We start from the raw sequence: 25190 nt of genomic DNA, 5'->3' as shown, positions 1-25190 counted from the left end.
CTTTTTAAGCATTTGTTTTGTCTTAGTGGCCAGAATGTTTTGTCCGTATGTTGGTATCTGCCCTACTTCATGTTTTCAGGCGTGGTGGTCCAAGATGTCTCCTTTATTTGTGTGTGTGTGTGTGTGTGTGTGTGTGTGTGTGTGCGCGCGCGTGCACACGAGAGAGAGAATAAGCCACACGAGGGCATGGATTTCTGTCTCATGTCCTCACTGCCCTGGCCTCATGCCTAGAATAGTGGCTAATACATTCAAGTTGCTCTATAGGTAGGTGTTGCATGAGTGATTATTTGTGCTTTTGGGGAGTATCAGTGTGACGATTATAAGAATAGCTTTTTCCCAGCTTTTCCCAGAAACCACTTCGATATTGGTCTTCAAGAATGACTTTTCAAATATAAACACCCCATGAGTGGGTTAGGGAAGCCATTTGTGACATTGCCATTTTTATCATCAGGTGGGATGTTTCTGGCTGCAAGGAACAAACACCTAACTGGCCCTACAAGAATAACTCAGTGTGTTCTCTTGAGTAACAAGTGCAGGCTCTGGGCCAGGCAGGTTCTGTCCATCTCTGTGCTCTGCCGTCCCCACATGGCAACAAAGTGGCTGCAGCCATTCCAGGCGTCACGTCCAGACGTGGTAGCATTCAGAGGCAGAAAGATGGGGAGTCTTCAGTTCCTTGGGCTCCTGTTTAAGAACAAGGAAACCAAAGCCCCCATCAGGGCAGCCAGAAATGGGTTGTGTGCCCATGTCTAAACCCTCCACTGGCAAGGGGAGTGAGACCACTGTGATTAGTGTGGACCTATGTTTGTTTGCTTAGTCCATTCAGGCTACTATAACAAAATACCACAAACTAGGTGGCTTATCAACAATAGAAATTTATTTCTCACAGCTCTGGAGGCTGGAAGCCCAAGATCAAAATGCCGGCGGATGTGGTGTTTGGTGGGGCCCACTTCCTGGTTCATAGATGGTTGTCTTCTTGCTGTGTTCTCACATGGCAGAAGGGACGAGGGAGCTTTCTTGGGCTGCCTTTCTAAGGGCACTAATTCCATTCATGGGAGCTCCACCCTCATGACCTAATCACCTCCCAAAGGCCCCACCTCCTAATACCATCCCCTTGGGGGTTACATGGCCATTCGGACCGTAGCAGACTGCCATAACAGACCGGGGTTTAAACAACAGAAATTTATTTCCTCACAGTTCGGAGGCTGGAAGCCCAAGATCAAAGTGCCAGCAGGGTTAGTTTCTGGTGAGGCCTCTCTCCTTGGCCTGTGGACCACTGTCTTCTCGCTGTGTCCTCACGTGGTCTTTTCTCTGTGCATGTGTTCCTGGTCTCTCTTTCTCTTCTTATAAGGACACCAGCCCTACTGGATTATGGTCCCACTCTTTTGACCTCACTTAACATTCATTACCTCCTTAAAAGCCCTATCTCCAAACGCAGTCAGACTGGGGTTAGGGCTTCAACATATGAATCTGGAGGGGGTCATAATTTAGTCCATAACAGGACTCAGCCTGATTTTTGTTGGGCAGAGACAGAAATCTGAATAAAATCGGGGTTCTGGGGTTGGGGTACCGACAGTATCTCCACAGTCAGCTGTCACTTGAATTATTCAGGCAGCACCTAAGCCACAGAGGGACACAGCTGGAAGGGGTGGAATTGCGCTAAAGGAGACATTTTATTTTTTGACTTTGGGGCCAGGCTAAGATACAAATCGCATTTCCACCACTTACTAGGAAGTGGCTTAAGCCGTCTGAGCTTTGGCTTCCTGGTCTGTAAAGTGGGGATAGTTTACACAGGCCTCACAGGCGATTGTAAAGAGTCAATAAGGAACAGTGTGTAGGGCGCTTTGCCCAGCGCCTGGGGCGAGGGAAGTGCTCGGGGTCCAGGCTGCTGTGATCCGCTGGTTAGTCCTAGCGTTGACCTTGTCTGTGCCCTCAAAACCGTCCCCAAACCACTGCCCTAAAGGATTCTTCTTCCATTGATTTTTAAAAAACAGGAGCTCTTTAAAGGATATGTAATTGTCTTAAGATAGCTCTAAATCCATTAACAGTATTCCAATGAGTAAAGCATTGACTTCCTTTGGGGAAAAAAACATGCTTCAAAATTCGTGGAAAGGAACTGTGGTGAAGAGCATGGCCTTTGATGCCAGACGGCCTGGGTCAAGTCTGGCCCACGGTAGCTGGCTGTGTCACCTTGGGCCAAGTGCGTCACTGTTCCGTGGCTTGATCTCTCATCTGTGCACTGGGAGAATAGAGAGCCTGCCTCATGGGTGGTTCTGAGAGGTGAGGTCATGAGTGCGGAGGGCTTCTCACCATGGCTGGTGGATGCAGGCACTGGCCTGGTGTTTGTTTTACTGTGACTTCCATGGGCACCATGAAATGAGGAGGAAGGGGGCTGGTAAGCGAGGTGGGGAGTAAAGTAATTTCCATGCTCATTGATGCCCTATAGCACAGGAGGTACTGCTCTCATCATCCTGTAGTAACCCTACAGGTGGGGATGGTACCACTCGTAACCTCTGCCTAAGGATGAGGAAACCCAGGCTTAATGAGGTTGGGCGACCGGCCCGAGGTCTCACTGTTGGTAGCTGGTGAGGCTGGATTTGAGCCCTGACGCCAGGGCCCCAGCTCTTATCATTATACTAAATGCCACAAAAGTGAGTTTTTTTTCTGTCCTCCTTCCCCATCTCTGCCAAGAACTGAGAAATTATGGAAATGGGCATGTGGCTGCATTTATTTTAGAGTATTATTTTGGAGATCTCTTCGTGAGAAATGTTGCTTTATGTTCTCTAACTTGCTGATTTTTATTATTACTTTTTTAACTTATTAGACTCTGCTAACCGAGATGATGGAGAGATGCAAGAAACTAGGTAACAAGTAAGTGTTTCAAAATTCATAGAGCATGAGTTTGAAAATGGAGTTGGTTTTTTTGAGGTTGATGCTTACGTGGGCAAGAGGGCCGACAGAGAGGCGGGGAAGATAGCATGGAGCCCAGGAAATGAGAGTCGGATTGCCTGGCTTTGGATGCCTGGCCCTTCTCTTTCTTAGCTTTGTCAACTTGGGTCACTTGCTTGACCTCTCTGTGCCTCAGTCTACTCATCTGTAAAATGGTTTTAATAATAGTCCTTTCCCCATAGGGCCATGATAGGTGGTAGGGTCAGGAGGAACTCCATCTTCCTGTCTTCCAGGCATGTGAGGTTTCCCTCTGCTCTCCTTTCAGTGGCAGATGTCCCTAAGTCACTGTGTCCCTAGGTCCTCGAACAGTGCTTTCGAGATGTAGATGTATATTTGTAGGTTGGATCAATATTGTTACTTAAGTTGAGTTTTATTAGTGCACCAGCCTATTGAAGGCTCAGTTTACTTCTCTGTAAGTGGATCTGATTGCTTGTTTACTGATCAGCCAGCTATCCATCCACGCATCCATCCAGTCATTTCAGCATTTGTCAAGTTTCAAATATGCACAAAACAATGTTAGTCTCTAGAGGTTGCCTTTTTACTCCAGGCTTTTTTTTTCCCAACCTTACCATTAAAGGGCTATCAGTCATCCTTACCAGCAACATGCATCCTAAAATTAAAGCGACTGTCATTAAGGGGAAGCTCTGCTGACTTGGGGGGGGGGGTGTGTCTTGCAGTGCCTTGCTGTTGAATTCCGTGATGTCAGCTTTCCGGGCCGAGTTCATTGCCACGAGGTCCATGGATTTCATCGGCATGATTAAAGAGTGTGATGAGTCCGGTTTCCCCAAGGTAGGCTCCTGACCAAAAGCTCAGTGGGAGAACAAACAGGCAGTGTTTACACGATAGCCCTCAAGGGAGAGAGTCCGGTGTTGGGGTGGCTTGGGCCAACAGGAAAACAGGTGAAGGCTCTGTTTCTGAAGAACACGATGGAAGGTGAGGTAGCGAGTAGGGTTGTCAGACACATGTAATGGCTGCGAGTCAGGCCTCTGTGAGTCCTGAATCTGTCGAGTTAGCTCACTATGAAGTATTTAGGAAAGACTTTGGTCTTACAGCTTTAAAAATAAACCTTCACTCATTATTTGTGAACAGCTTTGTCCATCAGAATATTATGACCCACAAATTAGACCAATCTGTGGAGACAGCTCTATTTTGACCTTCTCAGAGTAATTTGGATAGGTTAGTGGTAGAACTTCAGAAAGAGGCTGTTGGAAGATTAACCCTGAGACCAACAAAATGTTACAGCCTTTCTTGTAAGCCTCAAGTTACTCTGATTTAAAATCTCCAGTATCATGATGGTTTGATATTTTTTTTAGCATCTCCTTTTTCGTTCACTGGGGTTAAACTTGGCCTTGGCTGACCCTCCTGAGGGTGATCGACTTCAGATTCTCAATGAAGCTTGGAAAGTTATCACTAAATTGAAGAATCCACAGGTGAGTGATCATTTATACCTTAGATCAACTGCTTTTCTTTTAAAAAAAATATCTTTTCATTAATCATACCTCTGTTTGTTGTTTTTTAAGAAATCTACTTCTTTTCATTGTATTATTTCTTAACCTATAATGGAGAACTGATAGCTTTGAACATCTGTTTCTTTGATTTTGTATCCCAATTATGTCTCATTCTCGAGGCCTTAAGATGCACCAAAACTAAAATTACAGATATTTGAAACTTTAAAAGACCTGTAACTTTGCAAAGAGCATCCAAAATGTACCAGTCTATAGTATTTGGATTTGAAAACACCAATTTAGTAGGATATTCCTGAATTGGAGATGAGTAGTCAAGCCAGTAATCAGCAAAAGGGAATTCCAATTTCTGTCCCTTGGAGGGAGATAGCTGAAGCCTCTTTCTCCCCATACTTCAGGGGCAAGTCTTGGGAAGATGGGCCAGCTGATGTTAGTTGCCATAATGCATGCAGTGATGGCTGTCATATTGTAGGTTTGGGTTTCATGCCTCACTGTCCCTGTAGGCAACATGCCCACAATTTATGTGGCGGCCGCTAGGTGAATGGTGTTGGCTGGCTTTGTGACTGCAGGACCAGCTGGGCAAACTTCGCCATACCCTGCACGGTTCCTCGCCTACTAGCAGCATGTGTTAGTCCATTCAGGCTGCTGTAACAGAATACTACAGACTGCCTGGCTTATAAACAACAAACATGTATTTCTGACAGTTCTGGAGGCTGGAAGTCTGAGACCAGGGTGCCAGCATGGTTGGGTTCTGGTGAGGCCCTCTTCTGGGTTGCAGACAGCTGTTTTCTCGTGTTCTCACATGGTGGAGAAGGTGGGAGAGCTGTCTAGGGTCTCTTTATAAGGGCACTAATCGCATTCGTGAGGGCTCCACCCCCATGTCCTAATCACCTCCCCAAGGCCTCACCTCCTCATACCATCACACTAGGGGCTAGGATTTCAATATATGCATTTTGGGGGGGGACACAAACGTTCAGTTTATAACACAGCAGATAACTGAATATGGATATGTAGCATTTGATACAATTATTTACGGAGAAGGAAATATTAAAGTGATCTCAGTTATAAACCCCTTGCCAGTCACATTTATGAGAGTATATTAAGAACAGTGGTGTAATTTAGAAAAATTAGAAACATATGTACAAAATCATATACCTAGGTTAAGTTCAGCAAAATCCTCACTAAACTCCAGCTGTTGAAATTCTCTATTTAACCTAACTCTGATTGGCTAACTAACACAGCTTATTTAGGACATTTAAGTCAGAAGCCTCTGGGCCCATGGTGCTTGTACTTCAGCCTTGCATCGAAAGCCCGTATTAACAGTTTTCTCCATCTTGAACTTCACACTCACCTCGTTAAGTTCACCTTCTTAGCATTCCAGTTAGAACTTAGAATGTTCCTGGCTTTTCTTGTGTGAATGAGATAATTGTTTTCTTCCCTCCTCGTTTCTTCTCTCTTTTCCTTGAAGTGTCAGAAGAGGTAAACTTGCAGACTCTATTTTTCCTTGACCATTTTTTTCCCAATTGAGTGTTTTCCTGGGCAGGCAGCCTTAGTAAGTTGGTCATTGTCATTTCCGTAGCCATCTCATTGTCTCTCCAAGGGTCCCCCTCCTACTTTAACCTAACACATCATTTCTTACCCAGAGTCTTCAGTGCTTTCTTTTTTTTTCTCCAGTGCTTTCTTAACCTTTTTTACAACATCTATACATCACCCATCTATAGGACAAATGGTTTCTTTTTTAAAGGCAGGAAGCCTGTTTTTCCTCAGAACGTGCAAATCACATTATAAGCAAAGCTCGTCTTCAACCAGGTCTCTTGTCAGTGTCTCTGCTGATATGTGGCAAGGACTCCCCGCTGTCATCTCTGCTTCTCCAAGCATGGCAGAGCTTCCTAGATTTCTATCTTGGCCAAGTAGCAATTCTGGAATGAAAGTCTAATTAGTTTCAGGCAACCTATGTTTTTTTATAACTCACCTCTCATGGTAAAATATATCAGCGGGCCAGGTTTTCTGTAGATGAACCGCCTTGAAATTCCTATCTCTTGTCAACTCTGAATGGTCACCGCCGTTGAAGGGATTTGTCCATGAGCTTTTGCCGTAAGGTCAATTGTGGTGTTCTTATGGTAAAGACATTTTTACTTTTCTTTGTAGGACTACATTAATTGTGCCGAAGTGTGGGTAGAGTACACCTGCCAGCATTTCACGGTATGTGTGGCTATGGTATTGTTTTTGAAAGATTTATATATTTTTTTCATGTTTATAATAGTGAATAAGTCTAACTTAGGCATTTTACAATGGTAATTGTTCTTAATTTATAAAAATTGCATCCTTTATAATTTAGTGTGGTGGAGCATTAATATGTATACTATAATAAAAGCATTCCACACTGACTTGTAAATTTGGGAAATGCTGCACTATACAAAATCAAGCAGTTTTTTCACCATAGGACACCTTAGATGTTTATATGCTAAAGTGCGTTGTGACTTCCCATGGGCTTCTAGTAAGCAGCATTTCCCAAATGTATTTGACTTGCATGTAATTTTTTTCTAAGTAAACAAAGACACTTCTTCCCTAGGCCCAGACTAGAACCCCAGTTTGGGAAATACTGGGCATGTCAGACAGCAGAGACTTAGAAGCAGGTAGAACTGAATTCAAATCCTAGTGCCAGAGTGCTTATTTTAATCAACTTTTAAAAACTGAAGTATAGCATATAGGCAGAAAAGTGCTTATATCATATCTGTACTGTTTAATGAATCTTCACGAAGTACATGTGTGTCATCATGGTCCAGATCAAGAAATAGGAAATAACTTCCCCCTCCCGCCCTGAAGCCCCCTGCACTCCCCTTCCCGTCACAGCCCCCAGCCTTTGGAAGTTGAAGGTCACCACCATCCTGGCCTCTAACTCCAGAAATTGATTTTGCCTCGTTTTGAGCGTTATGTAAATGTTGGCTTGTTGATTTTGTTTCTTTTGTCCAATTTTTGTTTTTTATTTTATTATGGAAATTTCAAACATATGATCTCCCTTGTACTCACCACTCAGAAATGATCAACTTATGGCAAATCTTATTTCATTTATGTCCTTACCCCTTCATTCCACCCCTGGATTATTTTGAAGCAAATCTCAGACATGTTATTTCATATGTCAGTATTTCAGCACATATCTGTAGAATATAAGAACTCCCTTTTCTTATATATAAACAAAATCCCAGTACATTATCCTAACTTAAAAAATTAATAACGCTTTAATATCTTTAAAAATCAATGTTCAGATTTCCTCAATTATCTTGTAATTTTCTTTTTTGCAGTTTATTTGTTCAATCAGGATTTAAAAAGACATGGAAATAGACTTCTACGGATTCTTTTAATCTGTAAATTCTCTCTGCATCTCTCTCTTTTCCTCCCTCCTTCCTTTTTTTTTCTCTGTAACTTATTTGTTGAAGAAATTGGGTCATTTGTTCTGTAGAGTTTCCCAATCTGGCTTGGCCCATCACATCCCTTTGATGGTGCTCAACATGCTCATTCTGCCTTCAGTGTTTCCTGTAAATTGGCAGTTAGTTCTGGAGACTTAATCAGCTTCAGATTTGATTTTTTGGCACCGGGGGTGGTGTATGGTGCTTCTCCTGGGAGGCTCATGGTATCTGGTTGTCCCTCTATAACACGAGCAGCCACTGAATCTCATTGCATCTCACGGTTTATCAGAGGTTGCAAAATGGTGACATTTGGAGTTATTATTGTATCTTCATTAGTTGTGAGCTGGGGTACTTGTATAAGGAGAAACTCCTGTCGTCAGGCATTTGGTTACCCTGAGGCACAGTTTGTACAGAAAAGGCAGGATTGGTGCTCATGTTTATCCCTGTTATTTACTAGTTTTTAGAATAAGGATTTGATTCCACAGCATCCCCAGCGGTGCCCAGTGAGTACTAGTTGCTGTTGGTGTCTTTAGGAATCCATGGTTTTAATAATATTTGAATTACATTATTCTTACTGATGCTTAGTTGTCCCGTCCTTGTCCCGTGGGTGCTTTTTCAGATTGGCTCCTGCGTCCTTCTGACATGCTCTCCATAGTCTTTGGTGCCTTCCTTGCTTTCTGTTGTAAGATCTTCCAGCCTCCTTTGCATATTTCTGTTCCCAGATTCGGAATCAGCTCTTTCTCTGAGGAACTTTGGTTCTTTTAGTGCTGTTGTCAGATTTTCTTTTTCAGCTATGTGACCCTGGGTAGGTCACTTAACTTCTCTGAGCCTCCTCTTCCTCATCTGTAATATGGGGATAATGATGGCCATGCTGGGGAGTTTAATGAGCATTAAATGAGAGACTAAACGTAATGGCAACTGTTTAGATAAAGTGCTGTGAGCCTGACACTTTACCTATATGCGCAGCCGTATAGCAACCTTGCCAGAGGCTTCGCTGTTCTCGTTATATGGAGCAGGGGTCAGTATGCTTTTTCTGTAGAGGCTAGATAGGAAATATTTGAGGTTTTGTGGACCGTGTGATCTCTGTCACAAGTATCCAACTCTGCCATTGTAGCATGAAGGCAGCCACTGATAATACGTGAGTGAGCACGGCTGTGTTTAATAAACTTTGTTTATGCACACGGAAATTTGAATCTTGTATAATTTTCATTGTCACGAAATGCTATTCTTCTTTTGGTTGGAGTGTAAAAGCATTCTTAGCTCACAGGCTGTATAAAAACAGGCACTGGGCTAGATTAGGTCTGTGGTTGGCTGACCCCTGATACAGATGACAAAAGTGAAGTGGGCATTGGGTCACGTGGCTTAGTCTGTGCTCTTCCCTGGGTGCCTGGCTGCTCACTGCAGTGCCTGGGGAGGGCCTAGGACAGGCGGGCAGAAAGTGGCATGGCCAATTTTACCAGCACTGGGGAAAGCAGGGCAGTGTAATACTCCAGAACCTTTAAGAACAGTGTTTTAGTCCTGACTTGGTGCAGACATAGCCACCTTTAGGGCTGTGATGTGGGTGGAATTTATCCCCTTATACTATTTTCAGCAGAATATTTGAAACTATTTCCTAGAAGCTGTGTGCTGTATTCTGAAAATGTTAGTCCTTTTCCCCAGAAAAATGGCCAGCAACTGGCATTCAGTGTCCAGTACTGATTTCATTTCTTTTCCCCACTTAGAAGCGAGAAGTGAACACCGTCTTGGCTGATGTCATCAAGCACATGACTCCAGATCGAGCCTTTGAAGACTCCTACCCTCAGGTGACAGATTGTTCTTCCCATTTCCACACTCTTAGGAATTTGGTTCTGTGAATTAAATTGGCGTGTTGCGTGGGTCAGGCCATGAAGTTGGGTAATCCTGGGTTTGAATCCCAGCTTTGCCGTATCCTAGCCGTGTGCCTCAGTCTTGTTGTGCCTCAGTTTCCTCACCTGTAAAATGGGGATACTAATAGTCCTCCTTTCAGAGTGGTTGTGAGGATTCAGTGAGATGTGACGTGGGAAGCCCTGGCACAGGTGCTTGATTGACACCAGTAAATAAAGTACCTGTTTTTTTCAGTTAAATCAGCTTTTTATTGGAAATAAATTCAAGCTTGTTGGAAAATTGAAAGATGGCTCAGAGAACTCCCATTATTCTTTACCCAGATTCACCGACTGTTAACATTTTCCACGTTTGCTTCATCATTATCATTATGTGTACACAGACACACACATATATATGCATGCATACATATGTAAATTTTTTCTAAATCATTTGAGGGTAAATTGCCTACATCATGGCACTTTGTGGAGAAAGCATTCAGTGAGTATTTCCTAAGCACAAGGACGTTCTCCTGTATAATCACAGTTTACTTATCAACTTAAGGGGCTTTGGCGTTAATACGTTGCTGTCACCCACCCCACAGTGCAGGTCCCGTTTCATCAGTGGACTCAGTCATGTCCTGAATAGCAGATGTTTTTTCCTCCATTACAGAACCCAGCGCAGGGTCACCTACTGTAAAGTGACTTTTGACCTGATTAGGATTTTATTTTTTATTTAATAACATGATGTTCTGACACTTATTGCCTATGATCAGTTTCCAGCTTAACTTCGTATGAGACAATTAGTGATGTATTCTTGTAAGAATTTTAGAATTCTTACATTTTGCTAATTTAAGAATTTTTTACCATTTGGCAATTGATATGGTTCATCATTATAATTTACTGAGCAACCACTGACTATCGGACATTTTTCTAGGTGTGATGAAAGCAATATATAGTCGTATAGCAGGTGCTTGGTAAATATCATTGAGTGAATGAAGTGTTCAGTGTAGAGAGGACGGGTGATCCCCCTGTGGGTTGTCAAGGTCTCGGGCACATATGAAGACTGAAGGGCATTAGAATTTTTCTTGAGGAATTTTCAGTAAGACCTTGCCTGCTGGGGACCCAATTAATTGAAAACTTTAAGTAAAATAATGATTTTAACGCAGTCCATTCCTAAGAGAGAGAGAGAAATTGTGCTGTGCTATTATTCTGTCATATCTAAGAGCAACTTACAGAAGCTGCCCCGAGGTCAGCCTGCATTCAGGATGGCCACCCATGTCGGTTGTGAGCCCCTTGTCTTAAGTGAGGGCCACACGAAGAAAAATAAAACTATGAAGATAGCTTATTCCGGGTCTGGGATAGGGAAGGTACAAGGTGAGCCTGGAACCCTTGCTTGTGCCAGAAAGTAAGGAAGTACTTGAAAAACTGATGGGGGGACGTGTGCAAAGGGCACGGGAGCAGCTTGGAAGGGGCCCCCCCAGCTCCCCATTTGAGCATCAAAAGAAGTAAGGACAGGAATGGGTTATAACCCATCGAGTCAAGTAGAATCCAAGAGTCTATCCCTGTGGTGAATGCAGTAGTCCCCCCTCATCATGGTTTCACTTTCTGTGGTCTCAGTTACCTGCGGTCAGCCATGCTCTGAAACTATTAAATGGAAAATTCCAGAAATAAACAATTCATAAGTTTTAAATTGCATGCCGTTCTGAGTAGTGTGATGAAATCTTGCCGTCGCGCTCTGTCTAGCCCAGGACATGAATCATCCCTTTGTCCAGCGTATCCACACTGTATACGCTACCCACTCATCAGTCACTTAGTAGCCGTCTCGGTTATCAGATGAACTGTTGAGGTATCGCAGTGCTTGTGTTCAAGGTACCCTTATTTTACTTAATAATGGCCCCAAAGCATAAGAGTAGTGATGCTGGCAATTCAGATATGCTAAAGAGAAGCCATAGAATGCTTCCTTTAAGTGAAAAGGTGCAAGTTCTCAACTTAATAAGGAAAGAAAAAAAATTGTATGCAGATGTTGTTAGGATCTACAGTAAGAACACATCTTCTATAATGAAATTGTGAAGAAGGAAAAAGAAATTTGTGCTAGTTTGCTGTCCCACCTCAAATATGTATGTATAAGAAAAACAGTATATATAGGATTTGGTACTATCCGTGATTTTAGGCATCCACTGGGAGTTTTGAAATGTATTCCCGTGGATAAGGGGGGACTACTGTAGAGAAATACATAGATGAGGGGAAAGGTGGGCAGGGGGTGCTGATTGAGAAATGTGGAGGAAACAGTAGAGTTGAAAAATCAGGGGCCAGTCCTGGTGGCCTAGTGGTTAAGTTCAGCGCGCTCTGCTTCGGCAGCCCAGGTTCACTTTCCAGGAGCAGACCTATACCACTCGTCAGTGGCCGTGCTGTGGCGGTGACCCACATACAAAATAGAGGAAGATTGGCAACAGATGTTAGCTCTAGGTGAATCTTCCTCAGCAAAAAAAAAAAAAAAGAAAGAAAAAGAAAAATCACCATTTGCACCCGTCACAGTAAAGACAAGAATTATCAGTCTTCAGGCAAGAATCATCAATGGATGCTAAATCTAGGGGGGATGTTTGATGAGGAGAAGGACGTTTTCATATCTCAGAGGGTCTTCCCGTAGAATGAGTATCAATTGCAAGGGGAGAAATAGTGACTGTACAGTAGAGAAGTTGGACAGTCATTGACTGGCTAATCAAAATTCGTATCACCAATGAGGAGCAAGTGGATATCGTGTCCCTGCAGATGTGGTACCATAAGAAAGACACAGCGTCATCTGGGCAGCAGTCCAGTCAAGAATACGTGACAAGAGGCTGGCCAGGCGATGTAGGGGTTAAGTTCACGTGCTCTACTTCAGCGGCCCAGGGTTCACGGGTTCAGATCCTGGGCGCAGACCTACGCACCGCTCATCAAGGCACGCCATGGCAGTGTCCCACATATAAAATAGAGGAAGACTGGCACAGATGTTAGCTCAGGGACAATCTTCCTCAACAACAACAAAAAAAGGCATGATGGAATCTAATCATGAAGAAACATCAGTCATGCCCAAATTGAGGAGCATTCTATAAAGTAATTGGCCTGTATTCTTTCAGAACATCATTGTCGTTAATGACGAAGAGAGGAACTCTTCCAAATTAACACAGACTACAGAGACCTGAAAACGAAATGCATTTCATGTTCCTGGACTGGATCCTGGACTGAAGAGAAGAAAAAATAATACTTTATTATAGAGAACATATTGAGACAATTGACAAGATTGGAATATGAATGATAGATTAGATAAAAGTATCAAGATTATATCAATGTTCACTTTCCTGAATTTGATAACAGCAAAGTGGGAATGTGAGAATATGGTTATCCTTAGGAAATACAAATGAAGGATTAAAGGATGAGGGACGTGATACATGCAATCCACTCTCATATGGTTCAGGGAAAAAAAAATATGTGTTACGTAAAGAGAATGATAAAGCAAATTTGGCAGAATAGTAAAAATTGGGGAATTTGGGTAAAGGGAATATGGGAGTTCTCTGTACTGTTCTTTCAACTTTTCTGCAAGTTGGAAATTATTTCAGAATGTGTGTAGATTGTGTGTTGACAAATTCTACCCTTAGACCGAAGGAAAGGTGAGATAAAGCAGATGTAGTAAAATGTTACTCATTGTAGAATCTAAGTGGTAATTGGGTATTTGTTCTATATTCTTTGAATTTTCTTCATGTTTTAGCATTTTCATAATGAAATGTTGAAAGAAAAAAACAAAACCTGTTTTTAAATCAGGAAATGCATTATGCCTAGCTGTACTTAAGTATTAAAAAAATTTCGTGTTCTAAAGGGATTAGTTGCTGTGAATAAGATTTCAGGAACTATTTTAACCAGACAGTATTGCAGTATCTTATAATGCTCTGCCTTGGAGCATTGTTTGTCATTAAATTTTGAAGTCCTTTATTAAGTCTTTTGCTTGACTGACCTAATAAGCTACTTAATTATGAAATGGGGCTCGTACCTCTTAATAGTCTGTATTTTTATTTTTATTTTTTTTTATAATTTTGTTTATTTATTTTTTTTCCCCCAAAGCCCCAGTAGATAGTTGTATGTCATAGTTGCACATCCTTCTAGTTGCTGTATGTGGGACACGGCCTCAGCATGGCCGGAGAGGCGGTGCGTTGGTGTGCACCCGGGATCCGAACCCGGGCCGCCAGCAGCGGAGCGCGCGCACTTAACCGCTAAGCCACGGGGCAGGCCCAGTAGTCTGTATTTTTAGAACATGAGTGATTTCCTTTGCAAAGGATTTAAACAGCAATATTTTTACCATAAACCAAGTATGTGTTAGTAAATGTTCTCTTCTTGACAGTAACCAGGGGCAGGGGTTTATATTTTATTTAGAAAAAGCAGCTTCTTTGTTCTTCTCTCTCATGCCAAGGCCCTGTCGCCAGGACTGTGTGTGTCTCAGGGTGAGGGGTGGTGGCTACCAGTACCTGGGCATCTGGGGCAGACCTTACAGACTGTGTCACCATCCTCGGGTAATGATGTGGCCTTTGACCCCACTGGAAAACTCTGTCCAATGCCTCTCCACTGGTGTAGTCAAGAAACACGGGGCCTCTATGGCTTAGAATAGAGGTCTGCAAACTCAAGTCCATTGGCCTTACATCGCACACCCCCTGTTTTTGTGAATAAAGTTTACTGGAACCCGGCCATACCCATTTGTTTACACGTTGTCTCTGGCTGCTTTCGAGCTGTAGTAGAGAGGAGTAGTTGTGATGGCTATGTGGCTCTTTATAGAAGAAGTTTGCCCACCCCTTGAATATTCATAGCTGACGTTAATGGAGAGCTTTGAAGGGCAGGCACTGCTCTACGCACTTGACCTGAACCATCCCATTTAGTCCTCACACTGAGCAAGATACTGCTTTGCTGTGCATTTTACAGAAGAGGAAGTGGAGGCTGAGAAGTTGTCTCACCAAGACCACAGAATAAGATGGCCAAACTCAGACTGAGACAGGCCCTAACCTAACCCAGTAAGTCCTGCTCCTTGAACAGTCCAGGTTTCCCTTATTGTAATGTGATCGCAACGTATAAAAGAGAGTTGCCTTTTTTTTGAAACATCCAAGTTTTGTTAAACAAGATGTGTTTTTTGTCTTGTTTTGCAGCTTCAGTCAATAATTAAGAAAGTGATTGCCCACTTTCATGATTTCTCAGTTCTTTTCTCAGTGGTAAGTAACATTTCTTAATTATCTTTGGAAATTTGCATCTGAGTCAGACTTCCCTTAATGTCTCAGTAATTTTTTCACGGCACCCTAGGCCAAAAGAAATTCTTAACAGTTCCTTTTATAAAGTAGTTATAAAGTTAGTTAGGTCATAACAACTTAAGCGGCATTTGAAAAAGCAATACACATAGACCGGAGGAAAATGTGATCTTGATTTCCTTCAGTACTTACTAATGGGATGTGTGCACTTGTTGGGCACCACACAGCTTCTCAAACCCAGGAATCAAACTGGACATGCTCTTCCTCATTTCCTCTTCCGCACTGATTTTCAGGTGATACTTTTTATCGTGCAATCTAATGTTGACACTATGAAATACATCGAGTTAAAAGTTGTCTCGGTGTCTGACAGAGTTGAGATTTGTATATTTCCTCAAAATTTAAGATATCCTGCGATGCCTCTTCGAGTGTGCTGCGGCACCCTGGGCAAGTGCAAACCTAGGTGCTTCTCTGTAGAGTGACATCCTTGCCCCTTCCCTTAGCGGCCTTCTTCCTTGGCACCCTGCCCTCTCCCTGTGCCCATCGATGTACACTCACAGGACTAAGATTTTGTTTTTTAATTTAATAATAGAAGCTATTATTTATTGGACATTCGCCATACTCCAAGCACTGTGTCTCATACCTTTTTCACAACACCGCTGGGAAGTAGGGGTAGTTGTTATTCCCACTTTACAGATGGGACAACTGATGCTGGAAGAGGCAGAGTAACTTGCTCAAGATGACACAGTCGCTAAATGTAGCAGAGGCCACACTCGAAACAATTCGGACTCTTCTTTCTCTGCTTGTAAATACGGTCGTAAAAAGACTGAAGAAAAGGTTATGGTCGTCTAAATGTTGCCCAGGTGGTTCGCCAAAATGTTAACTGGGCCCAGCCCTGATCCCTGGGGCACGTGTGAGTGGTTTTAATAGTCACTGTTTTTAAAACCACAGGGTCCTCTCCCTGCTTTCAGGCAGGTCCTTCTCTGACCTGCCTCAGGGAATTGAACAGCTCTTTTTCTGTTTTGTCCTTCAGAGAAAAAGGGACCCACAAATTCCTTCCAATAACTCCTGTAAATTGAACGTAGAGTGCTTTTTTTTATTTTTAGGAAAAATTTCTGCCATTTCTGGACATGTTCCAAAAGGAGAGTGTGCGGGTGGAGGTTTGCAAATGCATCATGGAAGCTTTTATCAAGTAAGTAGCAAGTAACACATGGCAATTGGAAGCTTCGATTTCTGATGTCTTTGTGAAACCTGTTGATAAGAAATCAGTTTATGCACTTTGAGGCCTAGTGTTGTGTGCATATTTCATACCTAAAATAACATTGAAAGAAAAAGCACATTAAAAGGAGCAGTCATGATAAAAGTTTATAATTAGTGCTTAAGAAGACAAAGTAATAAGTGTTAGCAGTAGCCTGACCATCATCTACATTTTACTCCGATGTGTTTTTGGAAGGTGCGGTCTATTGATGAACTGCTTAGGGAGTGACATTTTAGAGACAAAGTCCTGCTTATCAGCGTACCAGAGCTAGAGAGGTTCCCATCCTCAATGTTTAGATTTGTGGTCAGTTTTCAAATTTAGTTCCTTTCACTTTATTGATTAAATCTGTGTCTCCCAAAACTGCCTACTGCTGGTGGTACATGAAATGAATTTAGGTGTTACATGGAGGAGAGATTTTTATTTTAAAAGTGTATATTTATTTTAAAGTATAGTAGATAATGTATAACTAGTTTATTTAATCGGTGATGTCATGTATATTATTTTTTAGGACAGGTTAAGTTTAAGAAAAGTTAAAGTTACTTTAAATATGAAGTATGTAGATATGGTAAAAAAAAAATGTTAAGATGGAACTCAAATAACCACAGTTTGGAAAATTGAGTTAGATGTTGCTTGAATATATATTTTAAGCTTTTCTTGTGTTATCTTTCTCAAAGATTAATTCCATGTGCTTCTTAAATTCCATATGTTTATACCTACTTTACCTACATAAAGATTTGTTAAAAGAGCTTGTCCTTTGCTATTGAGAAACCAAATTAATAATTTTGCCTGGCGCTTAACACAGTTGTAGACAGGTTGTGGACAGCTTCAGAAGGTTCAAGAAACACGATAAGAAAACAGGTTTGCTCTTTGCCTGGCTTAGGAAATGTAGCAATTTTTACCATGATTTTGCAATTAGGAGAAGTTATAATATGTGTTGAAGAGCAAACTTGTTATTTAAAGAAGAATTAAAAGAAAACCAGAACGTTGCCCATTGCTGCTGAACTGGGCCATGTTAAATGCCAACCAGATAATTTACTGCTTCTTAAATATGTACAGTAGGTGAGAACTAAATCCATGCTTTCATTGCTCTTGGTGTACATAGCTTTTATCTTTAAATATCTCCTAGGCATCAGCAAGAGCCTACCAAGGACCCCGTCATTCTGAACGCCCTTTTGCACGTTTGCAAGACCATGCATGACTCTGTGAAGTAAGCCACGCTGAGACGTAACATGGATCGGGTCTTAATACCACATAATAGTACATAAGAGAATTACTGCTTTAAGCTGTCACTGTGAATAATATTATTTTATGGGATCTATTAAGATTCTTGCTAATGAGGACATTCCAGTCCAGGAGAGGAGGGAGGCTGAGGGTAACCTTCCTAAGAAAATGAGATGGCAGGTGTTTTTACAAAGGGATTTCTGTTGGGAGAAAAAGGCTGATTTCATCCAAGCGAACTCAAACTCCCTGTCTCCTAGAGATTTGAGAGCTGCAGATATAGTTTAATAATGAGTTCACTCATCCAGTAACATAGCCTTTAAATTTTTTCTCATTATTAGCCAATTATTTGAAATTCAAATGCAATTGCTTATATTCTTTACATGAAGGACTTTATTTTGTTCAGTATACTTGAGTCTCAGACCTATCCACGGGCCTTACCTTTGAGTCGAAGGCCAAATTATCACTCATTTGCTTTCTAGTTTTTTTTTTTCTTTTTTAAACATGTTTCCATTTGACTGTGCTTCAGGCAATTCTTGCTTACTTGTGGCTGAAATTTTAGTCCCCAAAGGATTTTTAAACACAGCAGCTTGATTCGCTGGAAAATGTTACAAGAATTGAGAAAATTGTTTTGGAACTTAACCATCAACACATTGAATTGTGTTTCTTTTCTTTTTTTTCCCCTCTGAATTTTAGAATCTTTATTTTCATGACTTCATGCTTTTAACTTCATGGGTAGTTATAAAAATCAAAATATGAAGACTTTTCATAATAAATGGAACTGATAGGCTTTAGTTGGACAAAAAATAGAAATAAAGGCACAAAAAACATCCAGAAAGGCACTCACATCAGGTGGATATTGGTTTTTGGCTTGAGTAAGATAGAGGGTTTATTTCTCTCTTGCTAAAAGTATGAGGCCAGAGGTGGAGGTAGGGTAGCTCTGCTTTAGAACATCATCCACGAAACCATGTTCCTTCTCTCTTGTTGCTTTGCCATCCCCCGGGGATGTTGTCCTTGTCTTCCTGGGGGAAGCTGGCTTACCTTGACCATGTCACAGCCTGCAGGCATTGGAGGACAGCAGTTTTCTTTTAGGAACATAACTTGGAAGGTTCACATATCACTTGCATGCACATCCCATGGGCCAGAACTGTCACATGGCCACACCTAGCTGCAAAGGAGGCTGGGAAATGTAGTCTCAAAGAATGAATAGGACATTGCATATTGGAGGACAGTATACAGTCTTTGCCAATACTTATTTTCCCCTAGAACAAATCAACAAAGAAAAACTTTAGTTTCTGTTTTCTCTGGACTCTTAAAATAAATAAATTTGAGGAACTATTTCTAGGCTTTCATGTGTAAAATCAAGACTATAAGGACTTGGCATTTTCTTATTTATATTTGCGTTAAATTTGCTGTTAAATAGGAGCCACTGAGATCTGTGATGTACTTTAAGATGCATTCCCCCAAATAAGAGGGATTGATGGATGGAGAGGGGAATGGATAGTTATGTGATGAAACAAATATTGTAAAATGATAATGGTAGGGTCTTGGTGGTGGGTGTATGGGTGTTCATTGTAAAATTCTTTGCTGCGTGTTTGAAATTTTTTATGTTGAACAAAAGTTCTCTGAAATAAATATTTGAAGTTAGACCTTGCTACCCAAATTCCCAAGAAGAGAAAGTCACCTTCTCTTTTGCTGTTAATAAATATATCTTGAGAACAGTATCTTTGAGAGAGATATGAAACACATTGAAATTATGTTAATTTAGATCACATATTTTCATCAAAAAAAACACAGCCTGTTGAGAGTTTTTTAAATCTAGAAAACGCAAAATGTTCTTACTTGTTAAATTGCTTACTACTTATATCTTTTTTTTGTTTAGAAACTTTCATTTCTTACCCCAGTGTTAATTATGTACCGTTATTGATTTTAGTGCACTCACTCTTGAGGATGAGAAAAGAATGCTGGCATATTTGATTAATGGATTTATAAAAATGGTAAGTATTGGAGAAGAAGTTTCCGTGCGCTTGGAAATGTGATGTAATTGTTTGTCCTTATTCGAGGGAAAGTGGTTAACATTATGTTCCCTGGTGCTTTTCGTTTTTATTGAGATAAGATGAAATTAGAAAACATCTTACATTAGCCAGCACTCCCCTGGGGGCAAAGAGAGCCAAGACAAACTGGCTTAAGGAAAAAATAAAAAGGGGAAGGTGGGGGGGGGGGAACTTATTGACTCATGTAACAAGAAGTCCAGAGATGGAACTCTCCAAAGGAGCAGCTGGACTCAGGGTCTCCGTGGTGTCACCAGGACCTGCCGTGTGTGTGTCCTTGGCTCGTGGCTCTGCTCTCCTGGCTTCCTCTCAGGCAGGCTCACTCCCCACGGGAGCTCCAGGTTTCCATTCCTTCCAGCTCTGCAGCCCAGCAGGAAGGGCTGCAGCAGAAGTCCTGGGATTGAGTCTCTTTGGATTAATTTGGGTCACCGGCCCACCCCTGAACAAATTGCTGCTGTGAGAGGGAACAAACACACCGACTGGCCAGGCCAGGGAGATGTGCACATCTGGGCAACCCGAGTCACGTGGATTGGGATGTGGTGTTCATAGGTGATGGTGGAAACAACACTGGGGCGCAAAATGCCAAGTGTCCACTCTCCATCCATCTTAGTTACCCATGTTGAATAACAACTCACCTTAAACCTTAGTGGCTTTAAATAACAGTGTTTTAATTCTCACAATTCTGTGAGTTGGCTGTGTAATCAGGCTGCTCCGTGTGATGTTAATTGGCGTGGCAGTTGGGGCTAGAGGATCCAGGACGGCCGTGCTCTCGTGTCTGGAGTCTTCGTGCTGCTGTTGGCTGGGCAGCTCACTCTCGTCTGTGTGACTTCTTTCTCTCCACTGTTGTCTCGTCATCCAGTCATCTTGGCTAAGCTCTCCCACGTGATGAGGGCACGGATGGAAGCTGCACGGCCTCTTGAGGCCGAGGTTCAGCATTCACACAGTGACCAGTGCTGTGTTCTGCTGCATTCTGTTGGTCAGAGCAAGTCACAGGCCAGCCCCTTGGAGGGGAGGGAAAGTAGACGGCACCTCCAGATGGGAAGAGTCCACAGGGGCACTGCAAGAGGACGAGCAGAGTAGGAGGGATTGTTGCAGCCATCTTTGGGAACAACCCACCACGCCATCCTACCCAGAACAGCCTTTGCCTTCAGCCCTGGTGCACAAAGCTAAAATACCAACTGCTGCCAAGGTCCTCTGTTTTAATAGAAATGTCAAGACAAAAGCTGACCGAGATAAAAATAACTAGAGCACTTTGAAAGTAACCTTGAAAATGTGACTTGTTCAACAACAGGGGTCGATTTAACTATCCACCTGACTCTGTGGGTAAAAGACCAATTTTGATGAAAATTCAGGGTTAGCCTTTCAATTCCCAGGTTAGGAAATGTCCCTATGGCTTTTACTGGGTGCCTCTCCTGTGCCCTTGATTTATATGCCAATCGTGTGGTATTTATCCTTTTATGGCTTTGTCTGAAAGCCACTGAGTTACAATGGAAAAGAATATGAGGGAATAAGATGTGAAACCTGATAGCTGTAATGGAAATAGCAATGTTAAACCACCTCTGGACCAAAATGATTGCTGTAGCAGTAAAGTTTGTCCTACTAACCAGCTGTTCATAAATTTGAAGAAACAGGAGAAGAGGGGATTTTTAATGGTGGAGAAACTTCCATCTGTGGCTCCGGCAGCCACCAGTGAGCTGCTGAGGTTGGAATCCCCACTAGGAAGCAGAAAGGTGTGGCTCTTATTAGGAAAATCCTCTGACAAATGGCTCCCAATAACCAAATTTATGTTCTGTGAAAAGGCCACAGCTGACAAACAAGATTCCATTATCTCCTTCCCGGTGGTTTTGTTCTAGCCTGGGAAATCCTGGTTACATTCTGAGATTGTGTTTTATACCCTTTGGTCTCTTTATGTTCTACTCCGGTGCCCATGGGTGGTCATAGTAATTTCTCAGCTATGTGCTGCGTGAAGTACTGTAAAGTCTAGTTAGAGCGTATTCCAGTGTGTATATGTGTGTGTTTGCACCCTTGACATTTCCACCTCTTCATATTTGTGGGATTTTGAACCACTTGTCATTATAGCACCTTCCCCACCACATGAAGCTCAGGAAAAACCTTCCCAATTGTGTGCTGCCAGTGGCCTAGAGGTAACATTGTCAGCATCTTGCTCCTTGCTTCTAGGTTTCCTTTGGCCGTGATTTTGAACAACAGCTAAGTTTTTATGTTGAGGCCAGGTCGATGTTTTGCAATCTGGAGCCTGTTCTTGTGCAGTTGATTCATGTAAGTATTTTCGGTCATTCATTCATTCTCTCAATAAATATTTATTGATCATCTTTATGCCATGCACTGATTTTAATCTGGGATTCTCATATGGCTTCTGTTCCCAAGGTATGAAAAGTGTTTTCTCAGAGGTTAATAATATCTACAACTTTAAGGTTTTAGATGGTTTTTATTGACCTCTTTTTCTCTGAAATTTGCATATTCTGATTCCTGCATGTCAGCAGCAGAGAGTTAAGTGAGTTGCACTGATTATTTAGTTGTGGAAATACTAACCTAGATAGAATCCCTTGGCACCTACCCACCGTCCCAACTTCCTTGGATCATGATGCCTTTCAATAACTTTTCATGGTGCCCCCAGGCCAAAAGAAAGAAAGAACAGTTTTGTTTATTAAGAAGTTAAGCTCAAACAATTTAAGTATTTATGCCCTAGCAACTTGATAGCCCTTTGAAACAACAGTATATGTAAATTGAAAGAATTATATTTTCACTTCATTTTTAAACCATAATTACTTACTAATGAAGTGTGTGTACCAAGTGGGCGGCAAACAACTTCTCAAACCTTGGAATCATCTTGGACACCACTCCCCTTATTTCCTGTTCCACAATGGTTGTTTTTGCACAGTACATTTTATCACAGCAGCTGCCAAAACCCCAGTTTCGCAAAGATATGACGTCACTGCAAGGAATGGAATGCAGCCTGGTGTTGAATCCGTGAGCTGTCTCACACCAGTGCTTTGCACAATGTTCAACAATTGAGCATTGCTGTGTTTTCCCCCCAAAAATGTGGTGCCCTGTGAGTTTGCTGTAACACCCTGGGGTGTCACGGTACATAGTTCGGGAACCACAGGTCCAAACTTTTCATATCTCTTGAAAGATTTCGTAAGGTTCTTTAATTGCTTCATGTAAATTCAAGGAGAGCAACCTCTTTATATATATTTTTTCCGGTTATTGGGTTATGTAGCATTAGTAAACTTAAGTCCTAAAGATAGAGACTTCATGCGTAAGTCAGGGGAGGTAATAGTACCCACCTTGTAGGGTTGTGAGGATTAAATGAGTTAATGAATGTACAGCTCTTTGAACAGCACCGGTATGCCGTAAATGATGATGTGGCTGCCATTATTACTGTTCTTATGGTTATTGTTAGTATTGCATAGCTAAATTATATGGTCTGCTCTCAGATTTGGAGGTTTCTCTTAAGATCACTAAGATCTTAAGCTTAGTGTGCGGGAGTTCTGGAAATGGAGTAGGTGAACCCTGGCTATTCATTAAACCAGAAGGTGGTCATTTATAATGCTGGTTGATAGGCATGACTAACTCGCTGTGGGTGCCTTTTATTCTTACCCTCTTGGAGATGTTTGCTCTTGGAGATGTTTGCTCAAGCCGAGATTGAGTCAGGCCCTCGGACCCCTTTGGCATTTCAGTGTTCATTGCTAACCAGTCTTGGTCCCACTTAGCTTGTGCTCATTGGCTTGTATGCAGTTAATGTCCAAATCTCTATGGAAGATGTTAATCTGAATCAGCCATCATTTCATTACCATTTCTGTTTTACTTATTGACAAATCTAGAGTGTGAACCGGTTGGCAATGGAAACAAGAAAAGTAATGAAAGGAAATCATTCCAGAAAGACGGCCGCATTTGTCCGGGTATGTTCTGAAGATAAGACTCGCAGACTTTGAACTCCAGTGGGTTGTTCCATTTGCGTGTTTCTAAATTGCTATGCCCAGAAAAAGACAAGTGTATCATAAAGGGGGCTTAGTATTGATTTTCCAGATTAATTTTTCCTTGCATATCTATGGATTGACCAGTTTTCTTAATGTTTTCAAAAGAAGCGATCAAAAGAGTCTGAATTTCGATAGATGTTTTGGGGAAGTGGTTGAGAGATGGAGTTGCAATTTTGTGTATCAGCTGAATTATCTCTGGCTTGTGCCTGTAACTGGAAGGCCTAGGGGCTTTTTTCCTCTTGATAAGTTCTCAACTTTGAAAACAAGTTTCAGCTTCTTGAGTATGCTGCTCAAAATTTTATCAAAACAATACATATCCATGTTTTTAAAAATGAAATCCAACCCAAAAGATTACAATGAAAAATAAGCATCCCAGCCCTGCTGTCTCTCATCTCATGCCTCTTTCCTCCGAGTCAACCACCTCAAACTCTTTTGTAGCGATTTCTTCTTCTGATTACCTCCATATTTTTAAGTAATTGGTTTAAATGGCTGCTTCTTCACTTCTCAGTATTAAGTGTTATTTGTTTACTTCCTGTGATGATGGACGAGTGTTTTTCATACACCATTACTCTACTCATTTCCCTCTCCCCCTCCTTCCAAAGAGGCGGACACAGCAGAGGCAAGAGGGAAAAATTGGGGCTCCAGGTGGGGAGATGAATTATTTTAAGTGTTTTTACTTGAAAATATGTGATGGGTGAAAACAGGAGTATAAGCCTACTGTGATGGCATTGCCGATGTCACCTGTTGCATTTCTGCCCTTTCTCCTAGGCCTGCGTTGCCTACTGCTTCATTACCATTCCCTCCCTGGTGGGGATCTTCGCCCGCCTCAATCTCTACCTGCATTCTGGTCAGGTGGCCTTGGCCAACCAGTGCCTCTCCCAAGGTAAGCCATCAGTCTCTCCTTTGAGCCCTTGCTGGCTGCTTAGGAGTGTGTGTGTGTATGAGTGTGTGTGTGTGTGTGTGTGTGTGTAGAGACAGAGAGAGATTCCTGTAAGGAGGAAAAAAAGCGATCAATAAATGATGAGTTTTAAGCCTATTTCTTTAGCAGGAGGCACATCAGACACACACACATTTATAGAGTCAGACAGATTACAGAGCGTGGATATTTTCCTGTAAGAGCCTCCTTAAATCTGTCTCAGACAGGCAGCTCAGACATCCCAAGCCAAGCATGCCTAGAGAATTTTAGAAGTGAGGACTGCTCCATCACAGCAGGTTCATGTTTATTTTTTGTTGGTGTGTGTCTGTTTGTTTGAAACCCTAGAGACACACGAGTAGAATCTAATCAGTATAGAATGAATCTCCTACAGCTTACTGTTAGGGGAGAGCTTCTGCTCAAGACTGATTCTTGTACAGAAGCTGTCCGGAGGCAAGGATGTGTATGAGTGGTTTATTTGGGGGGTGATCCCGGGAGGGAAGGAAGCCAGATAGGGGTGTGCTAGTGGGCAGGTTATGCTCTGGGCAGCTGAGGTGCGTTCCCACTGGGGACCTCTGGGAGGGGGTGTCGAATGGCCCTGGTGTTACCCCACCTGAGGGGCGAGGAAAACAGGTTATTTACCCTTTACTCCCATGTGTCATCGACTGGGTGATGCCTCTGCGTCTGGGGCATCAGCTCCCTGGCACTCTGGCCTGCTCCACACCTGAGCCAAGAGAAAGCCCTCAGGTGGAGGGTTGCAAGTGTTTGCTGCTGGATGCCCTCGTCATCTCCTGGGACAGTGTGTGCCCAGGGCTTGCAGGCAGAGCCCTAGCAGCT

The 25190-nt window shown here is 42.2% G+C and overlaps 1 protein-coding gene across 2 annotated transcripts in view; it reads left to right on the top strand.

The window, feature by feature from the left end:
- The window catches only part of VPS35L (VPS35 endosomal protein sorting factor like), a 118566-nt gene that overhangs the window by 54420 nt on the left and 38956 nt on the right, over positions 1-25190 (top strand). For both annotated transcript variants that reach the window (XM_058569939.1, XM_058569941.1), the window contains exons 15-26: positions 2822-2868; positions 3624-3735; positions 4260-4376; positions 6558-6611; positions 9538-9618; positions 14823-14885; positions 16022-16107; positions 17300-17380; positions 19325-19388; positions 21621-21719; positions 23285-23362; positions 24209-24323. In XM_058569939.1, the coding sequence (XP_058425922.1) occupies positions 2822-2868; positions 3624-3735; positions 4260-4376; positions 6558-6611; positions 9538-9618; positions 14823-14885; positions 16022-16107; positions 17300-17380; positions 19325-19388; positions 21621-21719; positions 23285-23362; positions 24209-24323 (997 nt within the window). The remainder of the gene's footprint in view (positions 1-2821; positions 2869-3623; positions 3736-4259; positions 4377-6557; positions 6612-9537; positions 9619-14822; positions 14886-16021; positions 16108-17299; positions 17381-19324; positions 19389-21620; positions 21720-23284; positions 23363-24208; positions 24324-25190) is intronic.

The sequence above is a fragment of the Diceros bicornis genome, chromosome 26 (assembly GCF_020826845.1).
Source record: "Diceros bicornis minor isolate mBicDic1 chromosome 26, mDicBic1.mat.cur, whole genome shotgun sequence".
NCBI lineage: Eukaryota > Metazoa > Chordata > Mammalia > Perissodactyla > Rhinocerotidae > Diceros > Diceros bicornis.
The sequence above is the reverse complement of the archived record's forward strand: the minus strand, read 5'-3'. Positions and strand labels throughout refer to the sequence as shown.